General features: G+C 42.1%; 1 protein-coding gene across 6 annotated transcripts in view; it reads right to left on the bottom strand.

Annotated features, from left to right (window-relative positions):
* RNF121 (ring finger protein 121) overlaps window positions 1-13,664 on the bottom strand; it is an 85,300-nt gene that overhangs the window by 13,589 nt on the left and 58,047 nt on the right. For all 6 annotated transcript variants that reach the window (XM_030831135.2, XM_060303622.1, XM_030831137.2 and 3 more), the window contains 3 exons: window positions 11,033-11,187; window positions 7,862-7,969; window positions 4,953-5,073 (listed from right to left, as the gene is read on the bottom strand). In XM_030831135.2, coding sequence (XP_030686995.1) covers window positions 4,953-5,073; window positions 7,862-7,969; window positions 11,033-11,187 — 384 coding nt within the window. The remainder of the gene's footprint in view (window positions 1-4,952; window positions 5,074-7,861; window positions 7,970-11,032; window positions 11,188-13,664) is intronic.

Raw genomic sequence — 13,664 nt, 5'->3', positions numbered from 1 at the left:
TCATCATCGCTGTCATCATCATCATCATCATCATCATGTGAGTGTTTGCCATGGGCCAGGCTACTCTGCAAAGTGCTTGACATTAACCCATTTGTTCCTTACCACAATTCTATAAGGCTGACAATATTATTACAGCTAAGAAAACAAGATCAGAGAGGTAAAGCAACTTGCTCAAGCGTATACAGATAATTAAAAGTGGAGGAGAATTTGAAATCAGATCTGTCTGATTCTAACCTCCTGGCTCTTTCTACTACTTCAAGTCAGATGAATGAGCAGATAGTCCTGTCCTCACATTATCTGGGGCTGCTGAGGATCCAGGAAGCAGTAAATCTGGGGCACAGCAATTTGCTCAGGAGATAGAAAATGTGAGGCAGGACACCTGGCCCAATGCAGCACAAACAATGTGTTACTACCCTGCCTGCCCAATCACTCTCGCAGAGGAGGAAGCCCCAGAAATAAGCTTATTTCACAATCCCCCACTCCCCCACCTCCACCCCACCCCAACATGATTTTTGGGTGTGAATGGAAACTAGACTGTCTGGCTGTCACAAGCTTATGACCTCACAGTAACCAGCTGGAGAACACAGACACCATCCATGATTCCCTTGAATCGACCTGACTCAAAACAGTTACAAATTTCTCCAAGTGAGGCAAAACAAAGAGCTATTCTACTCTAAAAAGAGTAGTGCAGAATGGTGTAAAAGGAATTGAGAATGCTTGTTAATACAATTATAAAACATCATGGTCTTATTTCTAGGAATTGTGAAATTAATTAATTACAGATCTTTTTAGGTCAAACTACTCCCAGAGGTAGACCAAGAGATGAATCAGACCTAGTTCCTGACCTGGTAACAGCTCCAAAATCAACTTTGACTCTCTGGGATAGAAGCTGTGATCACAGAACATACAAAAGACTACGAAAAATAACCAGGACTGAAAATGTGGTATATACACACAATGGAATATTACTTAGCCTTAAAAAGGAAGGAAATTCTGACACATGACACATAGGTAAACCCTGAAGACATTATGCTAAGCGAAATAAGCCAGTCACAAAAGACAAATACTGTATATGAGTCCACTTATATGAGGCACCTAGAGTGGTCAAATTCATAAAGACAGAAAGTAGAATGATTGTTGCCAGGGGCTAGGGAGAGTGGGGATTGGGGAATTATTGTTTAATGGGTATGAAGCTTCAGTTTTGCAAAATGAAGAGTTCTATGGATGGATCATGGTGACAGTTGAAGAACAATGTAAATGTATTAATGCTACTGAACTGTACACTTTAAAATGGTTAAGATGGTATGTTATGTGTATTTTACCACAATTAAAAAAAAAAACAACTAGGGCTGCTACTGAAAGTGGGCAGTGGTGCTAGTAAGGGCTACACTCAAGTCACATTCTGTACATTGTAGATGGTTGATAAATAACTGTTGCTTGAATAAATAATGAGTTGGCCAATGAATGCGTGGAAAGCTGGAGTCTCCTGGCTTCCTCAAACTGCCCTCCCCAAAGCACTGATCAGATTTTGGCTTCAAGGCCAGCAATATTCTTTAAATTCAGGTTGTTGTGGCTCAGGGGCCCAGGTGTTCCTGAGCAGACCAAGGCCCACTTGACCAAAGACATGGGCAGAAATAACAGAGTCTTGGATTTCTCAGGGTTGGAAAGCACTCCAAGGTGGTGCAATCTATCCCTTTATCCCATGTTGGAGTCTCTTCTCCCATATTCCTGCCTGGTCTAATCTCTTGGCATCCTGAGCCCTAGCAGAAGGCCTGTCACTAAGTCTCAGCAATATTTGCTAAGAGTATTGGAAAACAACAAATGCGTTAACTCCTGGTGACTCACCCAGTACTATCACAAGCTATCCTAGTCTTCCTATGAACCCCCAAGAAAGGAACCTGGGGAAACAGCAAACTGCTTGTCTATAGTCAGGATCAGCAAGGTCACATTCTGTTGGATAGTTTTCAGAATGACTCCTCTGAAAGAGACATTTGGATAGAGTGGCTCCTCTGAAAAGGAAAGCCATGCTCAATGTCAATTACCTAGGGAAGAGGTAGATCCTCATGTAAGATACCCTGTGGTATAGGGGAAGGGCAGCATCATTTTTGTCAGGAACACAGGCTTTAGGTCTAGGCATCTGGCGGACTGTATTGTCCAGATGTGGATTCTAAGTGGTGGGTGTTAAGATGACACCCAGTATACAGAGGTAGGCTGAGAGTTAGATGAGGCAGGGTCTGAAAACCCTGGAAAGCAGGCAGCCTGATAACTCAGATCAACCTCATTCAAATACTCACAGTTTATTTTCCTGTTATTCATCCTCAACCTTTAATAAAGTCCGACGTGACTGTTTGATTCTGTGCTAAGAGGTACAGGGAGGTATGTGGGTTTATCCTTGGGACAGACTGTTATTGTGGAGTGGTGGGGGTATCTAGTGAGATCCCATAAAAGGAAGGAGAGTATGAGGAGTCAGGAGCTAGTGTTTGAGGCACTCTCCACCCTAACGAGAAATTCTCCCACCAGGTCTCTTGGTGAAGCTGGAATTTATCATTATTAGGGAATTATCTTATGAGGCATTATCACTTATAATCACTGCAGCACCCAATAATTCTTCCCAAGAGCACGGAAAGTGGCCCAGCTCAAACTGCATCTTAGGGAGGCCAATTTAATAATTCCATCTCCCAGAGCAGAAGCTAACTTGTGGATCAATTCTGAGCTCAGAAAAGGGATTCTGTAGATTGGTTATTAGGGACCCCCACCTGAGGGAATAAAGGCTATGCTTAAACTGGCAGCTGATAATAACCTTGAGATAAAGTTGGTAACAACCTGGGAAAATCAGAGAATTGGTCCTGTAAAAACAGAATGAGAAGAAAAAGAAATCACTAGAGGGATTCTCTGAAAAGCTGGCTGTGCCACAGAAGCAGTCTCAGTGAACAGCTGTTGTTGAAAGTGAAGTTAGTAATTAGACAATCTCTGCTGTTGAAAGCAAAGTTACTAATTAGACAATCTAGGGTCTGGAAATCTCTTCGGGGAGTGAACTGGTTAAAGGAAGAGCTGAAGTCTACACAAATAGATGAGAGAGTGAAATGTTGCTAAAACATAAGACAGCTGTTCAGAAAAGAATCTAACAGGCTGTCTATAAAGTGACCCAATACACTGTTTTCAATTTGATCCATTACAGGAAAAATAAAAATAGTCCCAGGATACTGAGAAACAAAGTCCTAGACCTAAAACTGTACTTGATTAATGTTACCCAAGAATAATAGCTGAGTCTCCTGCTTAACGTGAATTGCCCTAAGCCTACCAGCCCGTGGCATGAATGAGATCACAGTAGCAGTGACATACAAATTTGCACAGCCAATAGGCCCCCACCTGCAAAACTGCCTCAGACTCAGCAAGAGTTCCTGAGGTGCCTCATATGAAGTCAGTGCCAAGCTTTCATGTACTTCTCAACTGGTCTCCACTGATATCTGCTGCCTAAAAGCTAGGACTGGTATCTGGATGCTCCAAGAGAACCTGCTTCCCTGACATTCTCCTAGGGTTTCTCTCCAACCTGCCAAACCTCTTGCTACCTCAGAAGTAGCAAGAACTTCTGAATGCCTTTCAGTCCCCACTCATCAGACAGAACCACACTTATTTCAGCACAGAACTGGAGAAATGTCTATTAAACTTGGAAATATTCCTTCTTATGGCTGGGTCTAATAGGATGATACTCAGATGGGAAGCACTTCTGTGTTGTTCACACAATTACAAAAAAGAATGTATTACTTTTACAAACAGCAAAACAACAGACATTTTGAAAAAAAAGATATAAGGATATTGAGTTGGGTTTCTTACACTGGCTGTTACTTTACCTATATTTTAAGCTTGAAGAATCTCTGCATGGTCTCCACTTGGTCCTCTTGCAGCATTTCCTATCTCAGTGAAGGATCCAAGGAGTTGCTTGAGTTAGAAATGTCAGCTTTGATACCTACCTTTCTTTCCTTCATGTTTTTTCCTTCAGTCTCCAGAGCCAATCTATATCCAAGTCCTGTCAACCTTACCTCCAGAATATCTCTCCAATAGTCCGTTTCTCTCACTTTTCACCATCTCTACCTTAATCCAAGCTACCTTCATCTTGCCCAGACTACTGCAATTGTCTCTTAAAGACTAAGTGGGTCACTCTGGTCTGTGGACCCCTCTCCAATCTGTTCTCTACCCAAGCAGCCAGAATGATCTTTTCAAAGTGCAAATCTGATGATGTCATTTTCTATCTTAGCCCCCTAGTATTTTTAGTATAAAAATCACAATCTTTCATTTGGCCTCTACGGCTTTTTCTAGCCTAGCCTTTGATTATTCCTCCATACATTTCCACTATAATTCAGCCCTACAACCACATGAGCCTAGTTCCTTAAAATGCTCACCCTTTCTCCCACTACAGGCCTCTTACACATGCTATTTCCTCTACCTGGTATACATTTCACTTTTCACTTCATCTGGTTAACTCTACTCATTGTTCAGGTCAGCTCAATAGTTACATCTTCAGGGAAGCCATCTTTGAGCCCCAAGACTAGGTCAAATGACATGACTATATTTGTTCATAGTATCATGAACCTCCCCTTCATAATATTTATTAAAGTTATAATTTTAATAATATATCATAAAGTATCATATATAATTTGTGTTTTTATTACTTTAATACCCATCTCTGTCACTAGACAGAGGCACTAAATAAGTATCTGTTGAGTAACTGTTAACTTCCTGTGGGGTAAAGTGATTCTTATAATAGCTTAGAGTTAAAAATTCCAGGGTACATCTGAGATCGGTTTTCCAAATTTTAAGGAAGGAACCTCTATACATACCACTCACATCCTGAAGGATTTTGTATGGCTTATCTCTTCCATCAAACAAGTGATGCTATCCTGAACTCTTTGGAGGTGGCAGGAGGCAGTATTAAAGAGTCCAAGTGAACTCACCCCTATGGTAGATGCCATGTAGTCTGCACACATTTCTGCAAAGTCCCGCTCAAGAACACCATAGTAGAGGCCATAGAAGAGGAGAGAAATGCCAAAGTCCATGGCATCTTCTGGTTTGATCCTGTAAGGGAAGCAGCATGGCCTGTAAGGCCTGCCCTGAGATGCAACTGCTTTGGATTACTACTCTGGGACACAAATGGCAGCGTCTAAAGCTGGAAGCTTTAATAGCTGGAGCAAGTGTTGGCAAACTAAAACCAAATCCAGCCTGTTGCCTGTCTGTATATGACCTGTGGGCACCACCTGAACAGCCTAGGACTGGGAGCTGTGAAGACCAAGCCAGGGTATCCCTTTCTGCTCACTTCCCCACTCTGTTTCCAGTGCCTGCCTCCTCTGACTGATGACCATGCTTGCAGCTCCCTAGTTGGCACCTATATGTTGGGGACTCCACTACTGGCAACTGCTACACACTAAGCAGTGGAATTTTCAGTCCGGAAGTTAGCAACTCACTATTGAATTGCCTCACCTCCAGCCAGTTGCCCAAGTTGAAATAGCTGAGCCCTCCAAAAGGAGGGAAGGGCACAGCAGGATCTGGGTGTCACTGGAGCAGAGAGTGAAAATGATCCCAGGGGTCACCCACCTCCATCAGGCCCCTCCTTCTAAGAATGTTTCATATGATAGCAAGTGGGCACAAAGTATGTCCACCATCTGAGACAGGCCACCCAGGCAAACAGGGTGGAGCAAGGGAGGAGTTTTCTCTCGTTATATAAGTACCTATATACCATCCTAGAGTTTGCCTTTTGTCCCACAAAGCCTAAAATATTTATTATTTGGCCCTTTATAAAGAAGTTTGCCAACCACATCTTTAGAAAACAAAGATAAAGTTAGTAAATATACACATACCAGTTACCATAAAATTTTAACTTGCATCTATACATATTCTGTATCATGTCATCAAAGTTAAATTTTGGTCCAAGTCTCCTTACTAAGGACAATAGGCCTATAATATTAGGAAGTTTGTTTTAGTAATTCCAGGGACCAACAGTTTGCAAACTTGAGTCTTTAAATGTTTATTATAGAAAACTACCTTTGTTAAAACATTTGTACCAAGAACTGTACGTGTTCACTTAAAGTTGTAAATTACATTTAGCTTAGAAGGTCGAATTTGCCCACCAATCTTACAACATTTAACGTACTAACTAGACGTCATGATCTTACACCAATTAACCTGATTAGTAGCATAAAAATGGTCAAGATTCTCAATTATGTTTTCCTCCTTATACAGTTTATCAAAGTAAAAAAGAAACTGTAATTCTAGAATAAATACCTTTAAAACATAATAGAGAATCTTGGTTTTTACTTTTTTTAACCATCCAGGTTAGGAAGATATCTGGAAGTACCTTGGTTTTCTTTGATGAGATGTGTTGACTCTACACTGATAAATTCCTGTAAATATTTGTGGAGCCTGTTTATTCTTTCAGCCTGTACTACCCCTGGAAGAAAGAATTCCATGGGTGTCCTCTCATTATATAAAGTAGGACTTATTCCTTTCAGTTTCAGAGATTCCTGCCTACAGTATACCTGGTTTGGGGAAGAGGCCAGTGGTCATGAATTGAAATTTGAATCCTAAATCTCTAGCTTCAATGCATTGTCCCAATCCACAGCCTACAACTGTAGAAACCACATTCCTACCCTTTTCTGCCCTGCTTACTCACTGTACCCTCTAGTCCCAGAGTCCAGGATTACTTGGCTTCTGCCTTAACTGGGGGTAGAGGAAACCTGTATGCTGATACAGACCTTTTGGAAAGCTTATGACAATATGAAGCAACAGCCAGAATTCCACTCCTGGTCATGTACCCTTAGGAAGCAACTCTGCAATGTTATCTGTGACAGCGCTGCACTGAAAAAACAACCTACGTGACCAACAATGGAGCAGGACTTAAAAGTCCACAGGTTAACTCTGTTTCCTGAGAAATCTCTTAAAGGTGGAATGTCAGCTGTGTCACAAAGTAGCAATGCTTAATATATTAAACCTGACCTGCGATTAGAACACTGCATCTGGACCGGGAGAGTTTTAAACCTGATGTGTTCCTTGGAGAAGTAGGTCTTCTGGGCCTGGCTGGCTGCCACACTCATCTGTGTGGTCTCACTCTCTCATATCTCAGCCCTGGGACTATTGTGAGGACTCCTGCAGACGCTGCCCTGCTATTTCCTGTCTTGTATCTTTCTAGGTGGATCTGTTGCCAGGTGTGGCCAGCTGTGTCCCATGAGTTCAACTGTCTAGTCCAGGGTCGGCAAACTTTTTCTGTAAAGGTCCAGATTGTAAGTATTTTAGGTTTTGTGGCTCATATAGTCTCTGCCACAATTATCCAACTCTGCTGTTTTACTGCAAAAACAGCCATAGACAATGTGTAAACAAATGAATATGAGTGTTCCAGTAAAATATTTTTATTTTATAAAAACAGAAGGTAGGCCAACTTGGCCCACAGGATGTAGTTTGCCAACTCCTACTCTCCTTGAACATAAGACCACTCAGGTAGAGTGGATGTTACAGTAAACAATACACACATGGAAAAGGAAAATGGTTCTGTTGGGGTGATGGAGTTATGAGTAACTGGCTATAATCATTATTATGCTTACTTTTGTTATTATACTTTCCCACTAAAATATAAATTCTTGGGAAGTACAACCAATGATTTGAGACTCTAACTGTATTATTCAGACATTCCTTTCTCTTTGCCAGCACAAATCATGGAAGGCCCACCCATCCTCCCATCCTCTAAAGCCAAGTCTCCTATCCTAGGTGCCATGTTCCCCTTGTTCATACTCAGGACCTGTCCCAGGAACAAAGGTACATCTCACCAGTCCCTCCTCCCCAGACACTAGCAAAAACAAAAGCAAAGGGTACTCACTTGAATAACAAGTTAAGACCAAAGAGGGTAAACATGACAGCCATGTAGCCAATGATGCCAGTGGCATAGCTGATTTTATAGATCAGCAGGAACCACTTATAAACCAACCTGGAGAAAGGAGAAAAAATTAGTAAAGCTGACACGGAAAGACTGGCCTAAGAGCCTCTGGACCACCAGAATCCCTTACTCTCACATCAATGGGGACATCAGGCTCTTTGCTTAGGACTTTTATTGAGCAAGGCTGGTCACTCCCTCAATTGCAGAAACACCTCCACATACCAGGGAGCTAGTGCTTTGTATTTTCCTGGTCTCAGACCAAGGGAAGAAAAGAGAAGTTTAACCTCAAACAAAGAAAGTACACAGCTGACCTCAGATAAGTATGTCATCTCAAATTCAGGTTAGTTGGATGAGGAAGTGAAAATTAGTAACTACAGCTGTGCTCAGAAGGAAACAGGCATTCTTATCAGGAAAGAGGATTCAAGGGAAGATGAATAAAAGGTAGAATTAGCTACAGGCTTTTGTAACTGGGCATGGTTAATGTAAATACTGCTTCACTCCTACCCACAGGCTAATAACAAAATGAAATATATCTAATGAGTTTGCTTCTGAATTTATTTTTTTTCCTGAAGGAGAGGGGATAAGGAAGGAGGCACTCAACGAATACCCTTGAATTGGATGTGTGTGCGTGATGGGGGCGGGGTGCAGTAGAATGGGACTGTGCGATTCTCCTGAAGGAGGAGCCATGCTCCCTAGGATCCAATGAAAAGCAGCGTGGAATCTGGTTGATTGACTGCAACTAGGATCAGAGAGGAAAGATGGTTCCCAGAATGTACCAGAGCCTTTTAAATGTTATGGAGGTAGGTCCCTGATATCAGGAGCCACTGTTCTACCTGTGAGGAGAGCTAAGGAGTAATTTAGCAATCTGCCTGGCTCCTGAGAGCTGAGTAGGTTACTGCCAACCCTGCTGGGCCTCAGGGAGAATGCTCAAGGTCCCTGCCTGGGCCTCCCTGCTGTGGCTAAACAAGGGGCGATGGCTTCTCAGGCTGGCGGAGGGACCCGAACACCTTGCAGTGTCTGCCCTCAAAGACCACAGAGAGCTCCATTATCCAGGGTTTGTACTGATCAGATGGGACTGAGACACAGTGGAAAGGATGTGGCATTTTAGGTGGAACCTGGATTAAGTGAGGTTTAGTAGCTGGGTAACCCCAGATAAGTCATATCAACCTGAGACAAGTTTACTTATTTCTAAAACAGGAACCCCCTGCCACCTTTCTCACTGGATTGTACATAGTGTATATAATTTCCTGGTGTAAATAATACATACCCAATAAATGCTGCATGAATAAATGTGGGTGTTTATGAAAGTACTTTGAAATTGTAAAGCACTATCGAATGCTAGTTGTTACTGTTATCAAAAACCTCCCATGTTATAGACACATTTTCAGTCATTTTAGCTAGATGTTGAAAATGTTACTCGATGACTCTTAACATGCTTTATTATACTTTTTCTTCATATTACCCTATATGAGGTAGCAATTATTATCAGAGGTAGCAATTATTATCACATTTTTAGGGATAAAGAATTCAAGGCTGAGAAACGTGCAGTCATAGGGGTCATATAATTAACAACTGGCAGGGCTAGGGTTTCCAATCCATATCCATCTGGCTCCAGAGTCTGTAATATTCTATACTGGCTTTTAATGTAAACTACCACAGCCAGAGAGGGGCTTCTAGATCACTGACCTCACCTTGCAGATAAATTTTACTTTGTAGAATGAAACTCAGAAAGCCAAAGAAAGGCTTGTAGTAAAGTGGAACATAAGAGGCATGGGAAAAAGAGCAAGTTGCAACTTGGAAAACTTTGGATCAGATAGTCACAACTCTTGAGGCTAGCTGGTTCTTCTCTTAGGCTCTCCTGAACCTGTACACACGTGTCTCACAGTACTTACCAACTGCACTAAAACAGCTGCTTTCTTGTCCATTTCCTCCATTAAACCAAGTACTCCTTGAGGACAGGGACCATGTCTTTTCCAGCTCTGTATCCCCAGTGCTCAGCACAGGGCCTGACACATAGCAGGTGCTTGTTGAATGAATGAATGAATAAATGAGAAAATCTCTTTTTTTTTCTGTCAAGTATAGATATTAAATGACCTCACAAGCTGGTTGGGAGGATCAAATGAGAAATGCATTTGGAAATACAAAGAATTATACAGGGGACTTCCCTGGTGGCGCAGTGGTTAAGCATCTGCCTGCCAATGCAGGGGACATGCGTTTCAGCCCTGGTCCGGGAAGATCCCACATGCCGCTGAGCAACTAAGCCCGCCCGCCACAACTACTGAGTGTGCGCTCTAGAGCCCATGCACCACAACTACTGAAGCCTGCGTGCCTAGAGCCCATGCTCCGCAACAAGAGAAGCCACCGCAATGAGAAGCCCGTGCACCGCAACAAAGAGTAGCCCCCACTCGCCGCAACTAGAGAAAGCCCGCGCGTGGCAGCTAAGACACAATGTAGCCAAAAATAAATAAATTAATAAATAAATTAATTAATTAAAAAAGAAAAAAGATGTATACAGGCAGGGGCTGCTTTGTGACCAAAGAAGGAAGTATTGTTTGCTGGAAAATTGTAAATTTGCTGAGATTCATTCATTCAACAAAAATTCAGACAATAGGCTACTATGTGCCAGACCCCGTGGTAGGGCCTGGATATACAGTGACAAACAAAATGGATGTGGTTCCTGATCTCATAGTTAGTTTAGTGGGGGAGACAGACACTCAAAATAATATTTAGTTATAAACTACAATAAGTTTTATGAAGGAAAACTACAGGGCACTAGGAGAGAATGTGACAGAAAATCTAATTTAGAGATCAGAGAAGAGGTTACAGAAGAAAATGACAGTTATAATGAAACCACAATGACCAGGATTTGCTTACTTATTTTGTTAGCTTTTAATATAAACAGACCTTGATGTAAACTGTAAGGTAAGCTATAGGGAAAGACTTGGAGGTTTTTATTCTGTGAATGGGGCAGGAGGTCTCCCAATCAGCTCGTTTTGGTGGGGCTTTGTGCCAAGTAATCTTGGCAGACAAAAACTGCAATTTTTTCAGTCTAACCCACTTGTCTCCCGTGCATCCCAATCCGTTAGTTCCCACTACCCACTCCTAAATTCTCACCTTGGGGTTGTCTGTACTAGTGGTTTTCGGGTGGCTCGGAAGGTGACAAAGGCTGTGACGGCAGAGAACAAGATCCAGATCACTAGGAACCTCCACCAGTGCAGCTTCACTGTGAAATAGAGGGGAACAACCCACATCTGAAAGAGGGTCACCATCTGAAACACAAACACAAGCACTTCAGCTCTAGCCAGCTCCCTCTGCAGCTCTATCTGCAAATCCAGAGCGCATCTTGTGTGTTCCATTTTAGCCTGATCCTCTCCTACATTTCCAATTTTGGATAAAGGCACATCCTAGTGACCCAAGTTAGAAATCTGGGACCGTGCTTGACAGCAACCTTTTACCCCCCCACCCGACTGTTTATTGTACATATTCTTTCCTTTACATGTGAGCCCTTGCTACCCCTTACCTGGCTGACTATGACCTCTTTGTTAAGTCTCCTTGCATTCAGTGTCTCCCCCTCCAATCTATCCTTCCCAGGAGCACACAGTCTTGAAGTATGTCATCCCCCTGCTTAGAACCCTCTAAGGGTCCCCAGTCTACAGGATAAGATTCAACATCCTTAGACTCAACATCCTTAGACAGGCAGTCAAATCCCCCACAATGGAGCCCCAAACTACTATTTCAAGGACCACCTCCTACCATTCCCCATGCCTGTAGTCAGGTTGTTCCCCTCAGGGCAAAATATCCTTCCCATCTGTCTTTTGGCCTGAGGGTATCACATCCAAGACAAACAAAGGCTTCAGTCTCCCTTCTAGGCAGAATAAATCATGACTTCCTATTGCTCCAAACGCATTTTCTTTTCTACCATCATTACAGTGCTTACCTAGAGTATGAGACTGGATTCAAATTCGTTCTCTAGCTTACTGTAACCTCCTTGAGAGCAGTGACAAGGCCACACTCATCTGATTCCTCTGTGCTAGGAAACTGTCTGGCCCATGACAGATCCTCAGTGAATTTAGATAAATGAGGGGAAAGCAAGACTAGAACCCTAAGAGGGAAGCACATTTGTTTTAAAGAGCATCTATTTTACTTTCCCTCCTTCATATCTTTACCTCAGACTTGTTAGCTACAGAGTTCCAAATGTATAAAACAATTCTAAGTCAGAAGTTTGGACCAATCACGAGTCTTCTGCTCTCCAATGTCTCCTAACTCCCTCCCGCAACCACCCAATTTTTACTAGATGTCACTCTTCTCAGGTGAATAGCAGGTGTAAAAACAGATAATTAGCACTTAATAGAGGCTTTCTTCTTGGTAGCATTAAATGAAATGAAAGAATTTTTTTTTAAAAAAAGGGGGGGGTGGCTATAGAGAGGAAAATATTAGCTAGTTTCCTAAAGTTCCACAGAAGAGAAAACTTTTTTTTTTTTTTTTTTGGTACGTGGGCCTCTCACTGTTGTGGCCTCTCCCGTCGCAGAGCACAGGCTCCGGACGCGCAGGCTCAGCGGCCATGGCTCATGGGGCCCAGCCGCTCCACGGCATGTGGGATCTTCCCGGACCGGGGCACGAACCCATGTCCCCTGCATCGGCAGGCGGACTCTCAACCACTGCGCCACCAGGGAAGCCCCCAGAAGAGAAAACTTTTGAGAAACTATTTACTCTTGGGGATTTCTAGACTAGTCTGCCCAGTCCGAATATAATGTGAGTCTCATATGTAAGTTTAAGTTTTCTAGGGGGGAAAGCAGGGAGGAGGCGGGGAGTCGTGGTGGGATGAATTGGGAGATTGACATATATACACTAATATGTATAAAATAGATAACTAGTAAGAACCTGCTGTATAAAAATAAATAAATAAAGTTAAAAAAGAAATAAATTGATGGAGAGGGTGTGGAGAAAAGGGAACCCTACTACACTGTTGGTGGGAATATAAACTGGTAAAGCCACTATAAAAAAATAAATAAGTTTTCTAGTAGCTATGTTAAAAAAAAAGTAAAAAGAAACAGATGATCTTAATTTTAATAATACATTTTATTTAACCCAATATATCTAAAATATTACTGTTTCAAGATGTAGTCAATATAAAACTATCTATGAAATATTTTACTTTTTTTTTGTACTATGGCTTTAAAATCCGATGTTTATTTTATATTTACAGTATATCTCAAAAGAGACCAGTCACATTTCCAGTGTTCAGCTGTCACATGGGACTGGTGGTTACAACACTGGATAGTGCAGCTTAAAGCATCTTTTTAGTGTTAAGCTGTCTGTAGCTACTACTCTCTCATAGACTGCTCTGTGGCAAGAAAAAGCGTTAGTTTTTTAGTGTTATTTTACATATTAAAAAAAAAAGAGAGAGACAGTGGAAGAAAATGGTGAGCAGCCACTTTGCTTTAGAGCTTCCAGTGCTGTGTGCCCACTGGTCAGCGAACAATGTAGTCTCAGTACCAATTCCACTGTACAGCAACCTGCAGTTGACTCTGAATGAAGTGTTCTAAAATATTCTGGCCTTACAAAAAAAAGTGTGAAAAGCACCAGGATGTACTAACGGCTACCCAAATAATGTTCCAGGTGACATTCTAGGAGATACTTGGAGACCAGGAAAAGACATCACAGATTATTTAAACTAGGGGATAAGGCAACCAGAATCGTGACACTAAAAGGGGGGTAGATGAAGGTGGGTATGGAAAGAAGGGCT

This window comes from Globicephala melas, chromosome 8 (assembly GCF_963455315.2).
Source record: "Globicephala melas chromosome 8, mGloMel1.2, whole genome shotgun sequence".
NCBI lineage: Eukaryota > Metazoa > Chordata > Mammalia > Artiodactyla > Delphinidae > Globicephala > Globicephala melas.
Note: the sequence above shows the minus strand (reverse complement) of the source record. Positions and strands in the feature narration are given on the sequence as shown.